The sequence below is a fragment of the Moschus berezovskii genome, chromosome 2, assembly GCF_049115385.1.
Source record: "Moschus berezovskii isolate FMDL1 chromosome 2, NW_MosBer_1.0, whole genome shotgun sequence".
Classification (NCBI taxonomy): domain Eukaryota; kingdom Metazoa; phylum Chordata; class Mammalia; order Artiodactyla; family Moschidae; genus Moschus; species Moschus berezovskii.
In genome coordinates, this window is record NC_142461.1 from 29978419 (window position 1) to 29999801 (window position 21383).

Consider the following 21383-nt stretch of genomic DNA (forward strand, 5'->3'; position numbering starts at 1 on the left):
AAACATCCTTTAAAGTAGGAAACTGATGCAAAACACCGCGCAAAAAAACAAGTAAAATATGTAGATATATAGGCAAAGAAGCATCACCAGCAAGCGCTGGCCGCTGGGGGCCGGGAGAAGTGGAAAGACGTGATCTCTTCCTGTAGTTCTGTGTTTTGAGTTTCCAACAAAAACCACGTATTGCTTTAAAATCCGAAAATCCTGGTAAGTCCTGGCGGACTTGGGAGGAGCGCGACAGGCGGATGCGGGCGGGACCGGGGCGGACCCCAGCGCGTCGCGGGGGCCGGCGCGACGGGGCGGGGCGCGGAGCCCCAGCCCTGCCCAGGCCGGCGCGGGCAGGGCAGGACTCGCGACACCAGGAGGCCGGCGACGCACCGTCCGGAGCGCCAGGCAAGCCAGGGGCCCCGGGGCTGGCGGGCTTGGGGGACCGCAGGCCGGCGGGGGCCGGACCGGGACTGGGCGGCTCCCCAAACTTTCTCGGAGTGCGCGGCGGGCTGGAACGGGGCTCTGTCGCCCTCACTTTTCTCTTTCTCTGTGCGCCCCGGGCGGGTGAGTGGCGCCTGTTTGGCTTTGGGAGTCCAGCCGCGGGGTTGTGGGCGCGGGCGATTAGGCCGGGGGGTCTGAGGGTGTCCCGGGCCCCTGCTTCCTATCGCGGATCTGTCGCCGGGCGTGTCCACAGGGCCAGCCCCCGGGTGGCCAGCTGTGCGTGGGATAAAGGGTGTCAGGGGCCTTCAGCTGGTGGGAGGGGGAGGGGAGGCGGCCCGGGCCTGGCCTCTGCCGCCTCTGACGCCAGCTTGGGTGTAGACAGGTGACCGGGTGTTTGAGTGAGGGAGAGAGCCGGTGGGAAGCCCTGAGCAGCCCACATCCTTGGTGTGGGGAACCTGTCACCAGGCCTTTGCCTCAGTCCCCTCTCCCCTACACTGGTCTAGCCACTGTCCTCAGGCTGGGTTCTGAAAACTACTGGGAAGTACTCTCTTCCTTGTGGCCTTTTTGGGTGGGAGTAAAAATCAAGCAGGAAAATGAGAGCAGGGAGAACCGTGGAGACAGCAGGAGGCAAGTGGAGGCAGGCCGTTCGGAGGCTTGGCCCTGATCTTGTGGGTTTTGCTTTAGCTGTTGTCTTCCCCCGGGGGTCACCATCCCCTCTGACCCCACAGTGGCCTCTGGGGTTGGGATTGCCCGGAGGAACCTGGTCATGGGATCGGGGGAGGTGGGGGTAGGCCTGGGAACTAGGGTCAGAGCCAGATGTCACAGAAGGTCCCTCCGGTGTCCAGTTCTCTGGGGCTCTGAAATATTCATCTCACTGGTGAGCTTTGGTTTCAAAGCTGGCGCCTTTGGTTTGGCCAGTGGTGGCAGGAGGAGCCAGGAGCCCTTGGGGCTGCTTTGTCGGGAGCAAAGGCAAGCGGCCAGCCATATTTCCTTCTCACCTAGCTGCTCTGTCTCTCCAGCCATGATACCCCAAAGACCCGGTTTATAACTTAAAAGTGGTGGGACAACACAAGGGGTCAGGGGCCCTGACTTCCTCTCTTCTTGTGCCCTGACCTCAGGGCTTCACCTGTAAAAGTGGGCACGTCAGAGAGGTAATGACGGGGTACACCTCCAGTGTGGGGAGAATCTCACGTCATGAGCTGGGGTAATAGCCACCTCAGCTCAGTCTCCTCCCATGGGAATGGCTCAGCTGGAAGAGCATTTACATCCCCCAAACTTGTCACCCTGGACCCTTCAGAAAGAGCAGAAGCCTCAGGGAAGGGACACATACTGTGTGTCTTTAGAGAGCCGCACCAGAAGGGCCAGAGAGTGGAAGCTCATACAGCAACTGGGGGAGAAGGTCTCTGCTAACCGTATGGCTAACCCTCATGTGGGCTTTCTGGAGTATTCTGATGGGAATGCAGAGGAAGAGATGGCCTTGACGGACTCTTCCACCCCTAAGATTCTGGGGATTTGGGCCCAAACCTGGGTCTTGTTTTAAAGTAGAAACGATACCTAGAAGACCACAGGCCATAGTGCTGGGTACCTGGAGGACAGTCAGTACATTGGTCAGGGAGGAGGAGAGTAAGTCCTTGTTCTTATATATGTGAAAGTGACAGTCATCGTCGCTCAGTTGTGTCTGACTCTTTGCGACCCCATTGACTGTAGCCCACCAGGCTCCTCTGTCCATGGAATTCTCCAGGCCAGAACACTGGAGTGGGCAGCCGTTCCCTTCTCCAGGGGATCTTCCCAACCCAGGGATCGAACCCAGATCTGCACTGCAGGCGGATTCTTTGCCAGCTGAGCTATCAGGGTAGCCCATTTGTTTGTATATATAATGACTGGTAGTTTTTCCTGTTGCGTGAAGGTGATGTTAGCAATGGCAGCCTCCTGGCACTGTGCTGCTTGGAGATGCTCCCAGCCCTTTGCAGTGAGTTCCACTTTGGAGTTTAGAGCCTCTGTGAGGGGGTGGCAGAGACGAAGAACCCTCGCAGAGGATCAGGGCATTGAGTTGGCCCTACAAGTGAGGCGGGCACACCTGGTGCTGAGCGCGGCTGTTCCGAGGGGCTGGCTAAGGATGGGGGTTTAACACGATGATGAGTTAGGACATGAATCATTCCCAGGGCTATCTGTAAAACAGAGGTGGCCTGGTCAGCAGCCCACAGGATGGCAACTAGGCGTGCCTGTATAAAAATGTTTCAGACTTAAGAAAGTTTGAAGGAAACAAAGTTGAATAGCTTTGCTCACTGCAGAACTTGGACGCTTCCTATGCCATGGTGTCTTGTGAATTTCCAAAAGGGGATATGGAGTCTCTGTTTCTGAGCTCATCAATGAACATTTCCTGGGGCAGGAGATCTTCTGGGGAGGAGAACATCTCCTCGTGTTCTTTAGAGCAGCCTGGGAAATACCTGGCTGGATGATTCTAGCTTTCTAGAGTCCAGAGAGGTAGGAGAGGGAGTTGTGACCACTCCCACACCCAGGTCATACCCTGTGCCTAAGCCTCCTCCAGACCGGATGAGGATGAGGCTGAATCTGGCACAGACTCTTTAGGAAGCAAGACATTTCGCCCTGAAGGTCTCTGCTCTGGTTAGCTGTTCATTCAAAAGCAGACATTCTCAGAGTCTGAATGGACTTTGATCATTTGGTGATGGTAAAGAATCCTCCTGCAATGGAGGAGACCCAGGTTTGATCCCTGGGTCAGGAAGATCCCCTGGAGAAGGGAATGGCAACCCACTCCCAGTATTCTTGCCTGTAAAATTCCATGGACAGAGGAGCCTGGCGGGCTACAGTCCATGGGGTCTCAAAGAGTCGGACACGACACTTGTTTTAAGGATGAGGAAACTGAATCCAGAGATGTGAAAAGACCCATCCTGACTCTCACAGTGGAGTTAGGACCAGAACCAGGACAAGAACTCAGCTCCCTGCATTGTAAGCCAGGGCTCTGACAAGGATTGACTTCCCACAAGCGGAAAGGAATCGGTATCAACGAGAGAGAGGCGTTTACTTCCTCAGTCCAACCAGGTGTTGTTGGCCTGTTCACACAGGCGACTGGCAGGGGCCTCAGGGACTTTACACCAGGCAGATGTAAAAGCAAACGACACCTTAAGTCAGGCTTCAGATCTGGGTTCAAACCTATCTCTGCTGTTTGCCTGCTCCAGGACCTTGGATCGACTTCTCTGAATTTCAGTTTTCTCACCTGTAGGGTGGGGGATAAGGATGGCACTTCACAGGGCCCTTGTGAGGAGCAGACGTCCTTGGTGCCCGGGAGCCAGTAGACAGTGCTTGCTGCTCCAAGTGGCTCTTTTCCTTCCCTGCCCACTTCCCTGCCCGCAGGAGGCGGTATATCTCCCTTCACCACTCGGGGTTGTTGATTATCTGTCTGCCTCTCCCTGCCTCATCTGGGAGTTGAAACTGAACTGGAAAGGCAGGAGAAGATGAAACACAGAGCAGGAGGTGGATGGGGCTGTGTTTCTGAAGCCGCATCCAGCCCCGGTTCATGCCGCCTGCTTTCCTTATCTGGACTTCCTAGCTGTTCTGGCTTGACTGGGGTCTCGGAAATCACCCATACTGATGATGCTGAAGGGAGATGGGAGTGCTGGGTGCCTGGGTCTTCCCATGGCTTCCCCTTCCTGGGAGACTAGAGCCACCTCAGTTTCCTGGAGACCAGGGCTGGGAGGGAGGTCTTGAGTTGGCAGCCTTATCTGTTTCTGAGCAGGAGGGCCAGGAGAACTGGGGGAGGGGGGCTGGTTGTGGCTCCACCTCAGGGGTGTGTGCGCTGACGTCTGTTACTCTGAGTTCTCCACAGTGGGCAGGGCTGGGAATGAAAGTTCCAAACCCATGACCAAGAAGGCCTGTCACTGGCTGGGCAGGAACTTCCTTGGCTCTGGGATTTCCTGGTCTGTCAAATGACCAGATGATTTCTAAAGTTTGTTCTAGCTCTGACGTTTTCAGTTTTCAGATCCTCTCGGCTTCATCCTGTTGACCCCAGAGGCCAGGCGGTCAGAAGGAAAAGTTGATTCTGGGCCCTTGGTCTGTGTGCGTCAGATCTGGTGGCAAGCCCAGCCACTCCTGGGTGGATCTTTTTTACTCCTCTGCCCTCCTGGCTCTGTGCTGGGTTAGGAGGGCCAAGTGTTTTATTGGAGGGGAGTGGAGAGTTGGTGGGGAGGATAGGGGTAGGGAAAGGGAAAGGGAGAGGAAGCTATCACGAGAGATCTGGTCACAGTGGGCCAGGGGCTTTGCTGCTGGGTGGGGTTTCCTGAGATACTCACCCTGAGCTATTCTTTCCACTCTGGCCCTGGGCACCCGTTCCTGGCAGAGAGGAGCACGGGTTGCCTGGACCAGTCAGCTGCTCCTTTTCACCCCTCCCTCCAGGACACACAAACAGACACACACACCCTTTTGCTGTAACCCCAGTAGATCCAGCCTCCTCTCAGCAGATTCCAGAGCCTTAACCATTCAGATGCCCTCCTCCCAAGAAGCCTGAACCTGGGCCCCAGCTGGCGGAGAGCACACTGGCCACACTGAGACAGCACCAGGGGAAGCAGCTGGCTTCCCCGAGGCTGCCTCTGAAAACCTGGACTGCCAACAAGTCCTGTGTTTGGGCCCTCCCACTTCTGATGGCTGGGTCTGGGAATCGTGTAGGAGAAAGCAGAGGTTCTGGCTCCTTCCTGATGGGTCATGAGAATGGGGGTCACAAGAATGGGGAGCAAGGTTAGATCAATTTAAATTGACAAGGGTGCAGTGGAGCCTGAATGCCTTGATAAAAGGCATCGTGAGGAAGCATGTTGTAATGATTCAAGCTCCTTGCCACAAAACAGTCTTTTTTTTTTTTTTTTGCCACAAAACAGTCTTGCTTCCTGTTGTGGGAGTGTGTTCAGTAGAAACCGAATGCCTACTGTGTTTTAAGATAATTCAGGCTTCTGATGGGGCGCCTTGAAGGTCTGTTTTAGCCCCTGGAGACCAGGCCCTTCCATTAGCTACCAGTGGACTTCAAATGACCTGATTCCTGGTTTCTAGTCTCTGCGCATCAAGTATCTGCACTCTCTCTCTGTACCTTCTCCCACTTCTTCCTCCCCTTTCCTTTGGACTCCACTTTCTCCTGCAGCTCCCACCTTTAGTCATACTTATGAAAGTAAACTCTGACCACTTCCCCCTTTCCCTATACCTGGTCACCTACCAGCCCGAAACCTCATCCCTAGCTGAGGCCTTGATGGGGAAGTGGTCAGGGCCTCATGTAGGTCAGGCCGTGGCCAGGGAGCAGGCTCAGAAGCTGCCCATGCTGGCAGCCCTGGGGCCCGAGGTTCCTGCCCATCTGGTCCTGCTCAGAGGGGGTGTGACTATGCCTGGCCACTCCCCTGACTGGCCTGAACACTCTCCCCGTCTCCTGCACACAGGCCTCTACACCAGAGAGCTGGGATGTAGTCCTGGGCCCTGGCCCCTGCTTTATGGCCAGGGACAGGTCCCTCTACACCCCCCACCCCCAACCATGGTGGACTGGCTGCTAAAGGGAGGGGTCGGCTTGCCTTAGATGAGCAAGTTTCCTTTCAGTGCTGACGTTTTAAGAATCTCTGTCTCTGACCACCCTCTTCTCCTGGTGGCTGCACAGAGATTGGGAACCATGGGGATGATGGAAGGGGCTGAATGGTTCAGTGTGCACGTGCTGTGTGAGCCCTCTTTTGTCAGTAGAGAGGCTGAGTTGGGAAGCGAGAAGTGATGAGTGGATAGAAAGGGGGATGAGGATGAAAGCAGAGGGGTTAAGAGCTCTGGAGTCTTTGGGAGCTGAGTCTTGCCTTGATCACACCCTAGCTAAGTCACCTTGGGCAAGTGACTTAATTCTTCTAAGCTTCTATTTCTTTATTTGTAGACAGGGATAATAATGTATCCACCCTACTGGGGTATCAGAAGGATTTAATGAAATAACAACTACAGGTAGTGTTCAGGTACCATTTTAAGTACTCTACACATGTTTTCTCTTTTAAATGTTATAACAACTCTGTGGAGGGTACTGCTAGTGTTAAATCCACTTGCCAGGTGGAAAAGCTGAGACACAGTGAGGTAAACTGGTTAGCGCTTGTCTCTGGTGAGCATGGGCTGGTGGCCGAGCCCTCAGAGAACTGGACTGTGAGCTGCTGTACTCCCTGCAGAAGGTCTGGTTCCTCTGAAGCCAGGAGCATCACAGGGAGGGGCGAGGGAAGGCAGAGGGCATCTCCACGAGTCAGCGGCCCACTGTGTCAGGTGAACCGTGGCATCCTGGGGGCCTATCAAGGCCGGCCTCGTGCTCCCTGATTTTCCCGCTGGTTTGGGGAGGGACCTGTTTGTCTGGCTTGGCTTGAGGGGGTGGGGCAGCTGGCCGGTCGGGCAAAGGGCAGGCCCCACATAACTGGGCTCCTCAGATAAGTCCCGGGCCCAGAGTCCGTTAGAGCTGGACGTGAGCTCAGGGATCGTCTGGGCCCCTCACCCCATTTCACAGAGGAGCACGCTGAGTTGCTGACGGGACCAGCATGGTGACATCATGATCAGGCGGCCAGCTGGGGCCTCCGACTACAGGATCCTCCCTGCCAGTGTCTCGTGGGCTGTGTTGACCCTGTTGTCAGCTGGGCCCAGGGCAGTAATGACAGATAACCCTACTCCATGGGTGGCCTGCCCTTCCCGCTTCCTGCAGATGGGGTGCGGTCTTCCTGGTGGAGTTAAAGGGGTACTTGGGGAGAGGGGGCGGTAGGGAGAGGATACTCTTGCTTCAGGGGAGGAGGGTCCAGTTTCTCTTCCTTCCTTTCTTAAGAAGGTCTGTTAAGGAGATAAACATATCGTAACTGTTCATGCTACCCTGGCATAAACCACAGGTGTTTTCAAAACCAGTCACTTGCTCTGTTTCTTGAACTCACGCCACACAGTGTTGGGTCTCCCTGTTCCCCTCTGCTCCATTTCCTCAGCACTCTACCCCAACGTGGGGCCTCCACCGTCGCCCACGGTTTGCCGTCATACCCTCACTGTCAGGAAGGCCCTTCTTATTTCTGACCTGACACACTCTTGCTTTCTGGTCCATTCATTCTGGGAAGATGGAGAACGGCTTTCCTCAAAATAACCCATTTAGAGACTTGGCCTGTTATGTGAGCCCTCCTCCCCACCTCTCCCTGCCACCTTCCCCTCTGTGTTATCCCAGTTGAAAGAGACTTAGTTAGGACAGCCCTTTATCTGCTCCCTGAGCTGTGCTGCTGCTGCTGCTGCTAAGTCACTTCAGTCGTGTCCGACTCTGTGTGACCCCATAGACGGAAGCCCACCAGGCTCCCCCGTCCCTGGGATTCTCCAGGCAAGAACACTGGAGTGGGTTGCCATTTCCTTCTCCAATGTGTGAAACTGAAAAGGGAAAGTGAAGTCGCTCAGTCATGTCTGACTCGTAGCAACCGCATGGACTGCAGCCTACCAGGCTCCTCCATCCATGGGATTTTCTAGGCAAGAGTACTGGAGTGGCTTGCCGTTGCCTTCTCCGCTGAGCTGTGCAGGGGGCCCTAAAAAGAGGGGTGTGTTCTGCCTTTCCAGCAGAGCCTCTGGGGATGTCTGCTGACCTTGACCTGGGGATGTATCCTCCCTGTGGGGTCCTGAAGGAAGGTGTGCCCTTGGGAGATGCTCTAGGGGGCGGCTGTGGCCCTCTGAAGGGGCCCAGACTCTGTCAGGGCTCGGCCCTACCTGGGACCTTGGGCCCTTCCAGGGACCTCCTCCTCAACTTTTCCCAAGCCCCCATCTCTGCCATGTCAGAGGGGGATACCAGGTCCAGAGGACATTTATCTGGCATAAGAGGCATAAAAAACACAGCATAATATAGAGGATACCTAGACTTCCCTGGTGGCTCAGATGGTAAAGAATCTGCCTGCAATGTGGGAGACCCTGGTTCGATTCCTGGATCAGGAAGATCCCCTGGAGAAGGAAATGGCTACCCACTCCAGTATACTTGCCTGGAGAATCCCACAGACTGAGGAGCCTGGCGGGTTACAGTCTGTGGGGTCGCAAATAGTCGGACATGACTAAGCAGCTAACACTTTCACTTTCACCCAGGACCCAGAAGACCTCGCTCTTATACTATTAAATGTGCTAGTTTTGTGATCTTGGGAGTCACTTTACTGCTCTGGGCCTGAGTCCCCCAGTGGAACTGAGCACTTAGGGCCGTATAGCCTGGGGGTCCCTTTGGGATGTTTCTGGGGTTCCCTTCCCCTCCTTCTTCTGCCCTTCCCTGGCCGTGGGGCTCTCCTGCCTCAGAGAGGGCACTGGCTGGCACTGGCATCACTCCTCAGCGTTCTAACCTTTCTCAGCCACCAACCCTGGGGGAAAACAGGCAGGAATTCCAGGGCTGCCAGGGCCTGGCGTCTTCCCCTCCCTGGGGTTTTGAGGGCCCTGAATTCCCTGGCATTCTACTCCCTGGCACGGCCCTGAAGCGACTGGTGGCAGCCACAGGCTGTCACATGCCTGAAGCTCCTCCTCGGCTCCTTGAAGGAACCAGAAAGTCCTGTCTCCAACCTGCTTTTCTGTGCAGCCTCCCAGCCCCCAGGGGTCAGACCATGTACCCACATGCTCAGGCCTCTCTGGTGGCCCCTGACTCAGCCTGACACCTTCCACAGCCCCGTGCCCTCCTCCTCTGGGCCTGGCAGCTCTGGCCCTGGGACTGGCTTGTTGTCTTCCACTTGGGGCCTTGGCTTTTCCCCAGCTCTGCCTTTCAGGCCTGGAGCTCCAGCTAGCTGTTATTGGGGCTGGGCTGCCCCCTTCAGTGGGTCCTGGCTGGCTCTGTGACTCACCAGTGGCTTTCCTGGGGTCATCGGTCTCCTTCCCTGGTCACTGGAAGTGATCACTTAAGAGAACCCCCTGCTCTCATACCACCCATGCCCAGTGACTGCCCCCGGCTCTTGCACTAAATCCCTACCTGCTGCTTTCCTATGGCAGGAAACTGCACAGTGAGGAGGGGCTGGTGTGAGGGCAGATGGGCAGGGGCTGAGCTGGTGGGGTGGGTGGGACTGTGGGGGCAGGGACAGTGGCCTGGGGGCAGGGAATGACACTCGGTTCTGGGGAGAGACTGAAGGTGTCCTCTCTGCAAAGGCACGGTGGACTGGGGCTCAGTGAGCTGGGCCTATGCACTTATAACTGCTTTTCTCATCTCTGTTTCAGGTCTCAGCAGCTGGGGTCTCCCCTCAGCCTTTGAGCCATCATGTCCCATCCCAGTGCCCCTCCTCCATATGAGGACCGCAGCCCCTTGTACCCTGGCTCTCCGCCCCCAGGGGGCTACGGGCAACCGTCTGTCGTGCCCGGGGGGTACCCTGCCTACCCACAGCCTGGCTATGGTCACCCAGCTGGCTACCCACAGCCTATGCCCCCAGTCCACCCGATGCCCATGAACTATGGTAAGTCCCTGCAGGGCAGCTGAGGGTGGGTGGGAAGAGGCAATACCGATGAGGCCACTTCCTTTCTTTCCTTCTCAACTTCCTTCATCTCCTTTTTCATCTTCTCTCTAGCTCTCTCCTTGTTTCCCCATTTCTGTTACCTCCCTGCTTTATCCGTCAGCTCCTAGCCCCCCCCCCCACCTGCCAGCCCCTTTATTCAGCGAGGAGACTGAGTCTGTAAGACACACACCAGAACTTACACATCAGATGAGAAAGTGGCTGTTGAAATAATTACTTCAGGAGGCTATTTCTGTTTCCCTGCTAGGCAGTTGCCACCCACCCACAGCCCTTTCTTTTTTAGGAACTGCCATTAAGAAGGAAATGGCAACCCACTCCAGTATTCTTGCCTGGAGAATCCCATGGACAGAGGAGCCTGGCAGGCTATAGTCCATGGGGTCGCACAGAGTCGGACACGACTGAATGACTAACACTTTTCACTGGAACCTGAGCACTTTTTTTTTTTTTTTTTTTTTAATATTCTCAGTGCTGACGGATCCTCATCTTTTAAGGTAACATCTGACTTGCAAACATCCAGAACTCGTTTGGATGTTTGATAAATGTCATGGCTGGTAAATCTGGTCAGAAATGATATTAGAATGTGGTGAGATTTTTCCTGTATGGCTCGCCTGCGGCGATTTTGAAAGCAGTTCCCAGGAAGGCATTTGAGGAATGCTTTGAGCCCCTGCAGCATCTTTGGAACCCTGGAGTGCAGCCAGCTCTCATCGGGCTGTTCGTGTTCTGGTGTGAATACCGGCACACCAGTCACGTTTACAATGATGCTTTGTCCTGTGCACAGACAGCCCTGACGTTTCTGTTTTCCCAGAATCCTGACGCTTGCCTGATGTCACCACAGTCTGCACGCTCTGTCCTCCATCCTCTGCACGCACGCACTGTTTCTGTCTCCCTGTCCCTCCTTCGATCCCCTGCTCTGACCCTACCAGCTCCTCGGATCCACACCTGCCTGGCTTCCTTAAGATTCTGTGGTCCCTTGATGGCAGGGGCTGCGGGTGTTCACACCCCTCAGTGGAATCATGCTGATGGAGTGCTCACACCTCAGGCCCCTCTCGGCCAGGGACACACTGCTCCCTACGGTATCCACTCAGGTCGCTCTGGGGGCACCTGGAAGACCTGGCTGGGCAGAGGAGTTCCTGAGTTTTGGCTGGAGATCCCTGGGACTGTTGAGATAGTGTTCCAGAGGCTTGGGGATTGAGGACACAGGTCCTGGGTCCCCAGTTGGTCATATGTGATCTGTCCCCAGGCCCAGGCCATGGCTACGATGGCGGGGAGAGAGCAGTGAACGATAATTTTGCATCTGGAGACTGGGATGACAGGAAAGTCCGACATGCCTTCATCCGAAAGGTGAGATATGGGCTGGTGGGCAGGTGAATCCTGGCCACTGGGGCTGCGATTTGGCTCACTGATAAGAAGAGGGGCGAATGTGGAGTCCTGCCCCAAGCCACAGGTGGGAGGCTTTGCACCAAGGCCACAGAAGTGGAGCCCAGAACCAAGGTTACCTCCAAAACTAATTGAGCCCCAGTGCCAAAAGCCCCCCTGATCATTACTGACAAGCTTCCTGACTCCCAACTAGGTAAAGATGCCCACTGCAGTAAACACCCTATAGCGCCTCAACCAGTCACCTAACGCCAACCTTCCAGGAATTTTGTCTTGAGGCTATAAAAATTGGTTATTATCCCATGAAAACTGTCGACTCTCCCTGGCTTTTCAGGAGTTGTGGGCCCGCTGAGCTTGCAGTGCCCACTTTATCTGTGCTCTTCGTTCTTAATAAACTCGCTCCTTTCTGCAATACTCTGTGTCTGGAAATTCTTTTTCATCCTGCACTGGGACTGCCTCAACAGGAATGGCGGTCCTCTGGTCCTCTCTAGCTCTGCACTCTCCTCTGAGGGAACCCCAGCTCCTCTGTGTTCTCTGCTTTTGCTTCTCTCTTCCTTGCCCTAGTTTTGGGGGCAGGCTCAATCTGAACAGCCCTGCTGAAGTGTTCTGCCCTCTTCAAACTTCTTTCTCCTGTTAGACTGCAGCAATGTGAAGTCAGAATTGATCGCATGCACTCGCAGGCCCCTGTCCGCCATCTCACCTGGCCCCAGCACCTGCTCAGGGTAGAGAGATATTTGATCAACATTCAGGCTGAACTGCTGCAGGTGCAGAGGCCATACCCAGGAGTGTGATGGGGCGGGGCAGTGAATGTCAGTGAAGGCCAGGTGTTGGGCCGGGAAGGGGAGATGTCAGGAGCGGTGGGGTGGGGTCAGCCCTGCGGGTGTGCACAGCATCTGAGCCAGACTCAGCATCTGAGCCGGACTCGTCACTGGGCTGGCCTCTCTGGCAGGCTGCAGTGCAGCTGGGGCGGGCTCTCAGGTGGAAAGGAAGGAAGAGTAGATCCTTCAAAATGAAGAAGGGACCCCCTCCCTACCTCTAGAAGATGGGAGTAGACCTAGGGTGGTAAGGTATTTTGGGCTCCTTGGTCTCGGGGCTGGCTGCTTCCTGGGGGAAGGCTGGGAGCAGAGGGTGGTGACCGTGCTGTCCCCGGGGTCTGTGTTCCAGGTTTACACCATCATCTCCATCCAGCTGCTCGTCACGGTGGCCATCATCGCTGTCTTCACCTTCGTGTGAGTCTCTGGGCCTCTCTGCACAGCTGAAGGCGGCTCTGGGGTCCTGGGCTCTGGGTCCCATGCTGGGAGCATGGCTGGGGTGGGCCCTCGACCCATGGACAGGAAGAGGGGCTTGGCTGTGGGTGACTGGAGAAGATGGGGGGGTAGGGCCTCGGCAGGGGGGCGGACAGCCTTGGCATGACTCTTCTTGCGTCTTCTCTGCTCCACAGGAAGCCGGTCGGTGACTTCGTGAGGGCAAACATGGCCGTCTACTATGCGTCCTAGTGAGTGTGTGCTCTTCTCTGCGTGGGGGCCAGGAAAGGAGGGGTGGCAGCTGACTAGCAGGGATCAGACTCCTTTCAGAGGGAAGGGTGTCCCCGCTGCCAGCTGGGCTGGGCCGTGTGGTGTGTGCCACTGCGTGTGTCAGGGGACTCCTGAGAGTGGGGGTGGGGGACCCACGGCCGTGTGCATCCTGTAGGACAGGCCTTTGGCCGCCTCTCTCTCTCTGGTGGCTCCTCCTCCGCCTCCCAGGCCTGGCCTCCTGTTACCGACGGCCTCAGTGCCCGTGGCCAAGGTGATCCTGTCCTGTTGGGCAGCTTCCCCTTAGACTTCTACATGCCTCTCTGGGCCTCCAGCCTGCCGGGCTGGTGAGTGCCACCAGGCTGGGCCAGGAGGGGGCTGAGGGGCACAGTGGGCCTGAGACTACTTCCCTGTCTCTTTCTCCCCAGTGCTGTTTTCCTGGTCACATATCTGACCCTCGCCTGCTGCCAGGCACCCAGGTGAGTCCCAGAGACTTAGACCATGGGAAGGGATGGCGGCGGGGGTAAGGAGGTTCACACATGCTATGTTGCTTAAGTTGTGTCTGACTCTGTGACCCTGTGGACTATAGCCCGTCAGGCTCCTCTGTCCATGGGATTCTCCACCCAAGAATACTGGAGTGGGTTGCCATGCCCCGCTCCAAAGGTCTTCCCCACCCAGGGATTGAACCCGAGTCTCTTATGTCTATCTGCCTTGGCAGGCGGGTTCTTTTCCACTGGCGCCACTGGGAAGCCCCCTTATAGCATCTAAGTGGAGACTTAACCAGCAGTGATGATGATGATGATGAAGGTGAAGAAGATGGTGGTGGCAGCTACTGGCTACTGCTCAGCTGGGCGCCAAGTGCCTTGTGTGTGCGGGATCTATTTAGCGATGAAGCTGTTATTCTTATAGCTACCCTACAAGATAGGTGGCATTTTAACCTTTTAACAAATAGGAAGAAGCCAAGGCTCAGAGAGGCCAAGGAACTTTCTCAGTCATACAAGTAGTCAAAGAGCTGCAAACGAATCCAGGTTTCTGTGGCTCCTCAGCCCAGGTCTGTCCTGTTGCCCCTGCTGTCTCTGCATAAAACATGAGCAGGTCCCGAGGGCCATGCCAGCCTCCCCTCCCTCAAGTCCAGGCCTCATTCTCGAGGTGCACAAGCTAGGAACTTCCTTCTGAGACCTGGCCGGCCACATGCCACTAAGTCACAGTTTCTTTCCCTCAGACGCCGTTTCCCATGGAACATCATCCTGCTGGTCCTCTTTGTGAGTCAAAGGGTCGGGGGAAGGGGGTGGAGATGGTGAGGGAGGGCTGGGCCCAGGGCAGGAATGGGACCCCGTGGGGGAAGATGGCCCTGGCTCTCTCCCCGACCTGACTCTGCCCTGGGTTTCCTTGTGGCTGCCATTTTCATACTAGGTGACACCTAGTGTCCCCACCATGCCTCCAGGGCTCTGTCTGCCCCTCTCTTTTTAAAATTGATTTTAATTTTGTTGTTATTTATTTGGCTGCACTGAGTCTCGAATGTGGCATGTGGGATCTAGTTCCCTGACCAGGGATCAAACCTGGGCCCCTGCATTGGAAGTAAAGAGTCCCAACTGCTAGACCACTAGGGAAGTCCCTCTTTATTTAAAAAGTATATATTTTTGGCCACACCACGGGGCACGTGGGCTCTTAGTTCCCTGACTAGAGGACGAACTGGCACCCCCTGCCTTGGCAGCTTGGAGTCTTTACCGCCGAACCCCCAGGGGCGTCCCACGGCTCTGTTAAGTGTCTCACTCTGGTCTCTGTTCTTCCCTCAGACTCTCGCCATGGCCTATATGACCGGCACCATCTCCAGGTACGTCCAGGGGCAGTCAGTACACGGTGGTGTGTTTTATAGGGGGGTGGGTGGGGCACCGCTGGGTTGGCAGCCGCTGTATGGCTGCATGCTGGGCATGGTACTTCCAGAAAGCTGTAGTTTTGAAGTCATTTGTGCATGGCTGATGCCTCTGGCCTCTCTTAATTCCTTCCCTGCAGTGTGTATAACACCAAAGCCGTCATCATCGCGATGATCATCACTGCTGTGGTGTCCATTTCAGTCACCATCTTCTGCTTCCAGACCAAGGTGAGGGCACTGGAGGGCCGGCCCTTCCCTGGCCACCCCATCCCCCTTTCTTAAACAGACCTGACCTTCTGGGCCTGGCACTTGAGCAGGCCTGGGAGGGCCCAGATCCTTATACTAGGGGTCTCCCACAGAGACCCGAAGCCCCTTCCCTTCACATTTACATCCACAACTCTACTTCCTGTGTCTGTCCTTAGAATGCCGTGGTCACTCCCGAGTGCCCCAGGAGGCAGCACTGAGCCCCCTGGAGGAGGCAGGGCCTGGCTGGCCGGGCTGCTAGTTGTGGCCCGTCTGACATGCCTCCCTCTCTCTTCCTGGCAGGTGGACTTCACCTCGTGCACAGGCCTCTTCTGTGTCCTGGGGATAGTGATGATGGTGACTGGGATCATCACTGCCATTGTGCTGGCCTTCAAATACGTGAGTGTCCCGGCAGAACTGGGGCTGGTGAACCCAGTGCTCAGGACAGACTTTGTATATCTCGGTGTGGCAGGCCCCACGGGCCTCTGGACGGCTCTGGGTTCCAGAACCTCTCAAGTGGCTAGCCAAGGCACCTGTGCTGAAGCGCCATCCTTTGGACTGGGGTATCACTGGAGACCCAGGTCCTGGGAGCCATAGCACCTGAGGCCCCAGACAGCATCATGGGATTCCTTTGAGAAGCAGCAGTGTGATCTGACAGCTGACACCAGGCTCTCGGAGGCAGGTTGGCAGAGGAATCCAGAAGGCAGAGAAGACAGGCTCTGTATCTCCTCTTTGTTTCCAGTCAGCAGGGGGCAGCATGCGAGGCCCTAGGCTGAAGGGAGCTTGTGGTGGGAAGGGGAAGCACCTGAACGGGAGAGTGAACATGACAGGAGCCTACCCATGTGACCATGGCTGGCCCTGCCCTTGTGGACAGGTCCCTGGAGGGCTGTTGAACAAGGCTGCCCTGGGGGTGCTCCCTGACTCTGCTAGTCATCTGCTGGCTAGGGGGTGTCTCTCTTAGGCTGGGCTGCAGGAACACAGTCTAGTGACTGCTGATGTGACTAAGGGTAAAGGTGATGGGACTCTTCAAGGAGCGTATGGCTGGGCCTGCCCCTCCCAGAGTCATAACTCAACCACCTTCTTCCAGAAGCAGAGTGGACACCTCTGTACCTTGACTAACTGGAAATTGGTTTGGCTAAAAGAAGATGCTGTGATTGATTTATAGCCATTGGACGATGGCCTCTGTTTTCTCTGCCAAACATGTTAGCATTCTTAGTTTCTCCCAGAATCTGGAAGGGAGAGGTAGTTCTCTCATGGATCTTCCCACTTGGCCAGAATCCCAGGAGGGAAGATGGTCCTGAGGGCCTGCCTCAGTCTGGGCTCTGCCAAGTTTGCTAATGCCATCCCTGTCCTCTTTCCCCAGGTTTACTGGCTGCACATGGTCTATGCTGCTTTGGGGGCCATTTGCTTCACTTTGGTAAGACCCTGCCCACTCTAGGAAGGGGAATGGGAGTGGGGACTGGGTGGGTGCTGAATGTAGGCTGCTTGAGAGGCAGGGAGTGGGGGCACAGCTGCCTTTCCCTACTGTCTGGAGGTTCCACTGATTTCCTGGACATTCCTGTCTTTAATTCACATTGCTTGCTTTGAGAATACTCAGCAGGCGGTATTCCAGAACCGACACTTTTCCAGTGTCCCTCTCCCTTTCTGGACTGTGAACTGCTTAAAGACAGAGACCATGCCTTCTGCTATTTGTTAAAGTGTTCCCTAAGCACACCTCATGGTTCTGAGGCTCCCAGGACAGGTCTGTGGACCACTGAGCCCCTGGATCCTCATGCGTGGCTTCTTGTCCCTGCAGTTCCTGGCCTACGACACACAGCTGGTCCTGGGGAACCGGAAGCACACCATCAGCCCGGAGGATTACATCACCGGTGCCCTGCAGATCTACACAGATATCGTCTACATCTTCACCTTTGTGTTGCAGCTCGTGGGGAGTCGCGATTAAGGAGCACCTCTGGGGCTTTCCCTTCCCTAGAGGGCTGGGCCCTGTGACCCTGGTCTGGGCCTACACCCATTTCCTTCTCAAGTGATACGCCCATTTTTCTTTCTGTCCGGGGATGGGCAGCTTCTCTCACTGTGGATGTATAGGCACCTGGTGGGGCTGGAGGAACTAGGGACTAACTCTCGCCCTTAGTGGACAGAGCTGGGCCAAAGATGTGTGTTTTCCCTCCACCCCACTACAGGGCACCAAAGCCTTAGTAGCTGGGGTTGGAGTGGGGTGGGGTGAAAAGGGCCTATTCAGTAGCTAAAAGGGAACATGAGAAGGAGAAAGGACTTCCTGGTGATAAGGTTTCCCCTCCCACTCCTGCCATGGGCTTCTGGGCTTGACAGCTGGAACATTTTTCCTCTCTCAATCCCAGCAAAGCCAAAGAGCTGTCCCCTGCCTCCTGGACTCATACCTTGTACTTTTTTGGCAACCTTTCAACACAGGAAGGTAGAGGCGTTTGTCCCCCCTGCTTCAACCTCTTCTTTTGATAGCATATATATAATGATCTTCAGGGTTAGGGGTGGGGAGGAAGAGGAGAGTGAGCCAAGTCAAGCACTGAGGCCAACTGAAAGCAGCATGTGTCCAGGGCTTCCTCAGGGCTTGGGTGGTAGAGAGCAGGCCCCCTGGCAGTCACCTGGTTCTCTGAAGCTGCCTGGGGCCACTCTGGTACTTCTGAGATCTCTGTAGTCAGTGGGACCACTTGCTTCCTGTGCTCAGGCTGCTCAGAGCAGAAAGTAAGGGCAGAAGTCAGGAGATGGGATGACCAGGAAGTAACTAGGGTGAAGAGAGCCTAGGGTGTGGGCAGGGTTCCCCACCCTGTGCGAGAGATATGGAAGCCTACATTGTACCCAAGGGGCTTCCCTTCTGCTATCTGGGGAGGGCCCTGAGAGGAAGGAGAAGCCCCTCTTAGTCTGTGAACTCACGCTGAGGGGATTTAAGATGCCCCGTCTCTCCAGCCAACTACCGCTTTCTTCATGACACCAAGTGCCTCAAGCTGCAATGGGGAAGGGGGACAAAGGTCACTCTGCGGGGTGGGGGTGGAAACTATATCAGCCCAAGGATATAATTAGGACTTCTTTATTAAGTATTTGGTCCTAAATATATCCCACAAAGGGACATAACTAGAAATAAAGTTTTATGTTTAGAAGGTAAAACCCTGTTTGGCTCTGTTTTCTTCACTTTAAGGGGTCAGTTCTCGGAGAACTAGTCTGGCTCTGCCCAAAACATCCATATCCTATCCTTGCATTCTGGTTTGGTACCTTCTACGATATCCAAATATACTTTGTCCCAGCGCTTCCTGGTGATGGATGGCCCAACCCCAGCTCTGCCAGGCCCTGCTCAGATTCATAGCACATGACCTTCTGTGAATCATGGACCCTTTACAAAAGCACACGAGAGCTATAAACGGTCTTCCCCTCAAAGCTCTATGTGTACACACAATTTTGGATATGGGGGCGGGGGTGGGAATGGACCACAATGTTCAGGTTTAGAACTCCTACCTTAGAAATCACTAGTTCAATCCCTCTTACAAACAAGGAAACTGAGGCCCAGAGAGGTTGAGTCATTTGGACTCGCTAAGATTAAGTGTTTTTTTTATAACTCCACACCCTGAACACCCTCTTTGATTCTCTTTATTATTTGTTTAGGCTGAGTAGAACCCCACCCTCCTGGCCAGCAGCTCTGAGGGCTTACTCCCCAGGGCCTGAGCCTAGGCTTGTACATAAGTCTCTATGGTTTCCCCAACGATTCAGCCTAGAACACTGAGGCTTCTGTGAGAGGGAGTACACAGGGGTAACCAACCCCACCCTGTGCCCCTCCCATCCCAGGGGACTCACAAACCCAGTCCTGGTTCCTTTCCACTCAGGCACTCCGTAACTTTATTTGCCTTTGGCTGGCTTTTCAGGAGGAATGGGGTAGGCAGGAGCCTGGCTTCATGCGCCCTCTGGAGGGCCTCAGAGGCAAGGACCAGAAAGGACTGGACAGTCTGCAGGCCACAGGCAGTAGAGTTTAGGGGAGGGTTGCAGTGCTCCTCATGACTGCACCCCCGACCCAGCTTCAGGAGATGGGGCATGACGGGAGGAGGCCCTGAACCTCTGGCTCTCATACTCGCCCGTGTTGGATGCCCGCATGTTCTGCCGAGCCTTCATCTGCTTCAAACGGTCCTTGTCCACTTCCCGCTTGGTGAGGATGAAGAGGAGGATACCACAGGGGAAGCCGATGGCCCTAGGGGTGGGGAGATGTGCATGGGATTTGGGGAGGGGCGGAGCCTCAGCCAGAGGAGCTGGGCAGAACCTCATTCCAGCTTCATCAACTGCACCAACACTAATACTGCTCGCATCTATTCAGCCTCAGTGCCGGCTGCTGGAAGGCCCCGCGTGAATCGGATCCTGCCACACTGCCCTGCTCAACACCCCACAACAGTTCTCTATCACTTCCTGGCCAAGTTCAAACTCCTAGGCATGGCACAAAAGGCCTTGTGGTTGGGTCTCTGCCCACCTTGTCATTCCTTTTCCCTTTAGTCTGACACTCCTCAGCATGAGCCCTGCCAGCCTGCCGTAACAACTGTGCAGCGTCCTCCAGACAGCCCATCCTCTCCCTCTCCAAGTCTTGGCAAAAGTTCCCTCTGCCTAAACCACCCCACACCCCATCCCTGACTCTCCTTAACCTGAGCAACCGCTATGTGGGAGGCACTTCAGCGTGGGGAAAGGGTGTGGAGTTATAAGACCTGGTGAAAACCCAGCTCTGAGCCTCAGTTCCCTCCTCTGTAAAACAGGGATGTCCTATTTATCTCAGAAAGACTAAAACAATACACAGTAAAGGACTGGCACACTTTGTGTGCTGGAAAGAAATATTTCTCCCTGCTTTTAATATTGCTCAAGCCTGGCATGCTCCAGTCCATGGGGTCGCAAAGAGTCGGACACAACTGAGCGACTGAACAACAATGTATTAAGATCAGAATCAAATCCAAATAACAATGCACTGAACATCTTATAGGCACTAATATTGTATAACTAACATAATCTTGCATGATCTCAATTAAAACCTCAATTGGGTCCTGCCCCAAGCCCCCAAAAGAGAGGATGAAGCCATAGACCCAAATCTGAATCAGATTAGCTCAGCTCATTGCACAGAAAACCCACTCTCTCTCCAGTTTCACAGACTTTGCCACCTCCCTCCCCTGCTCCAGTCCTCTGAGATTCCAGTCCTCATATCCAGCCAGCCATTCTGTCCTGGCAACCCTACATTCAGTTCATTACATGAAACTTGGAGAAGTTTCTGGGTCCCACCCACCCCTGGTGCCACTCCCCATTGGTGGGCAAAGAGTTAGTTAAAACTTACCAGGCTAGTCCCACAGCTTTCATGGGGTTCTTGCCCCTCTTTCTGGGGATGTATTCCAGCTCAGGGGAGAGGGGCTCAGGCTCCTCCTTGCATTCTGGGGAGCTGTGGCTTTGCAATGCCCGGCTCCTGTTCTGGGAAGCCTTGTTAGCAGTGGCTCCTGAGAGAATCCCTGTGAATGCAGGCAGGGAAAATCAGTTAAGAGAAGAGGAGAAGAAAACCTAGGGAAGAGTGGTTGAGATCTGAGGAAGGGGAGTGACTGCAATCTGGAGTAACAGGTGCCTGGGAGAGTCCAGAGGGAAATGGGAAAATCGCCATCGAGGTGGCACCTTTGAAATCCGCTTCCACGTCACTGCGGGCTCATCACCCTGGTGCCGGGAGAGCGAGCTTCGCTGTTCTTCATCTCCTCAGACCTCAGGATGTGAAGGGACTGCAGTGGGGCTCGCGTGAGACGTATGAAAGAAAATCCGAGAAATGGCTTGCAGACTGCAAACTGCAGAATGTTAGCGCTGGAGGGGGAGCTTAAAGGTAGTCTACTCCATCCCCTCATTTTATAGAAGAGGAAACTGAAGCCCCAAGAGACGAACTGCTTCGCCCAAGGTCAAACTGCTAATTATCCGGGGCTAGAACCCAAGCCTCCAGAAGCCCAGGGCTCTTTTCCTCTGCACTGCGGTGAGTGTGAAACACCTGGAGCGCGGGAGTCTAAAGGCTTCCTTGAGGCTCCCTTTCCGTGCAAGACCCTAGAGGTGTCGTGTAACCGGAAGGCTGAGGGATGGACTGGGTGACTTTTAAAGAGCATCTTTTAGCCCCCAGACTCTTTAAAATCCTGCAGAGGGATGCGGGCAGCAATCAACAGCCCTGAACTCCTGCTACAGCTAGCAGGATGTGAAAAAAAAGGGTATCCCCTGCAGTCCTGCCCTCCCCGGGGTCCCTCTCCTTACCCCGGAGGACGCGGGCATTTCTCGCCCCCCGGCCCTTCAGCGCCGTAGCAGCTACCACCGCCGCCATGTTCAGATCCCACCCCCCCTTCACCGCAGTTCCCGCTGGGAATTGTAGTTTGCGTAAGGGGCCTCCCCTGCTGTATCCGTCCAGCCTACAGATCAGAAACTACATCTCCCAGAAGCCCAAGCAGCGGACCCAGGAGAACTACTCTTCCC

At 55.1% G+C, this 21383-nt stretch overlaps 2 protein-coding genes across 3 annotated transcripts; one reads left to right on the top strand and one right to left on the bottom strand.

Moving 5' to 3' along the window:
- The first annotated feature begins 238 nt into the window (after positions 1–238).
- On the top strand, positions 239–17392 carry TMBIM1 (transmembrane BAX inhibitor motif containing 1). Of its 2 annotated transcripts, none has more exons than XM_055397248.2 (12): positions 239–390; positions 9616–9848; positions 11146–11246; positions 12444–12508; positions 12721–12774; positions 13219–13269; positions 14013–14052; positions 14587–14624; positions 14804–14891; positions 15210–15305; positions 16270–16323; positions 16702–17392. In XM_055397248.2, exons 2-12 carry the CDS (start codon positions 9656–9658, stop codon positions 16846–16848), a joined length of 927 nt encoding a protein of 308 aa, XP_055253223.2. In that variant the 5' UTR covers positions 239–390; positions 9616–9655; the 3' UTR covers positions 16849–17392. The 2 variants fall into 2 exon arrangements, with proteins under 2 accessions (XP_055253223.2, XP_055253224.2); XM_055397249.2 differs by lacking the exon at positions 239–390 and adding an exon at positions 401–549.
- Positions 17393–17657: 265 nt separating this feature from the next.
- LOC148778510 (putative thioesterase PNKD) lies at positions 17658–21325 on the bottom strand. The gene is made up of 3 exons (XM_088827658.1): positions 21168–21325; positions 20230–20398; positions 17658–19113 (listed from the first exon to the last, which is right to left on the bottom strand). Exons 1-3 carry the CDS (start codon positions 21232–21234, stop codon positions 18921–18923), a joined length of 429 nt encoding a protein of 142 aa, XP_088683784.1. The 5' UTR covers positions 21235–21325; the 3' UTR covers positions 17658–18920.
- Between the last annotated feature and the right edge of the window lie 58 nt (positions 21326–21383).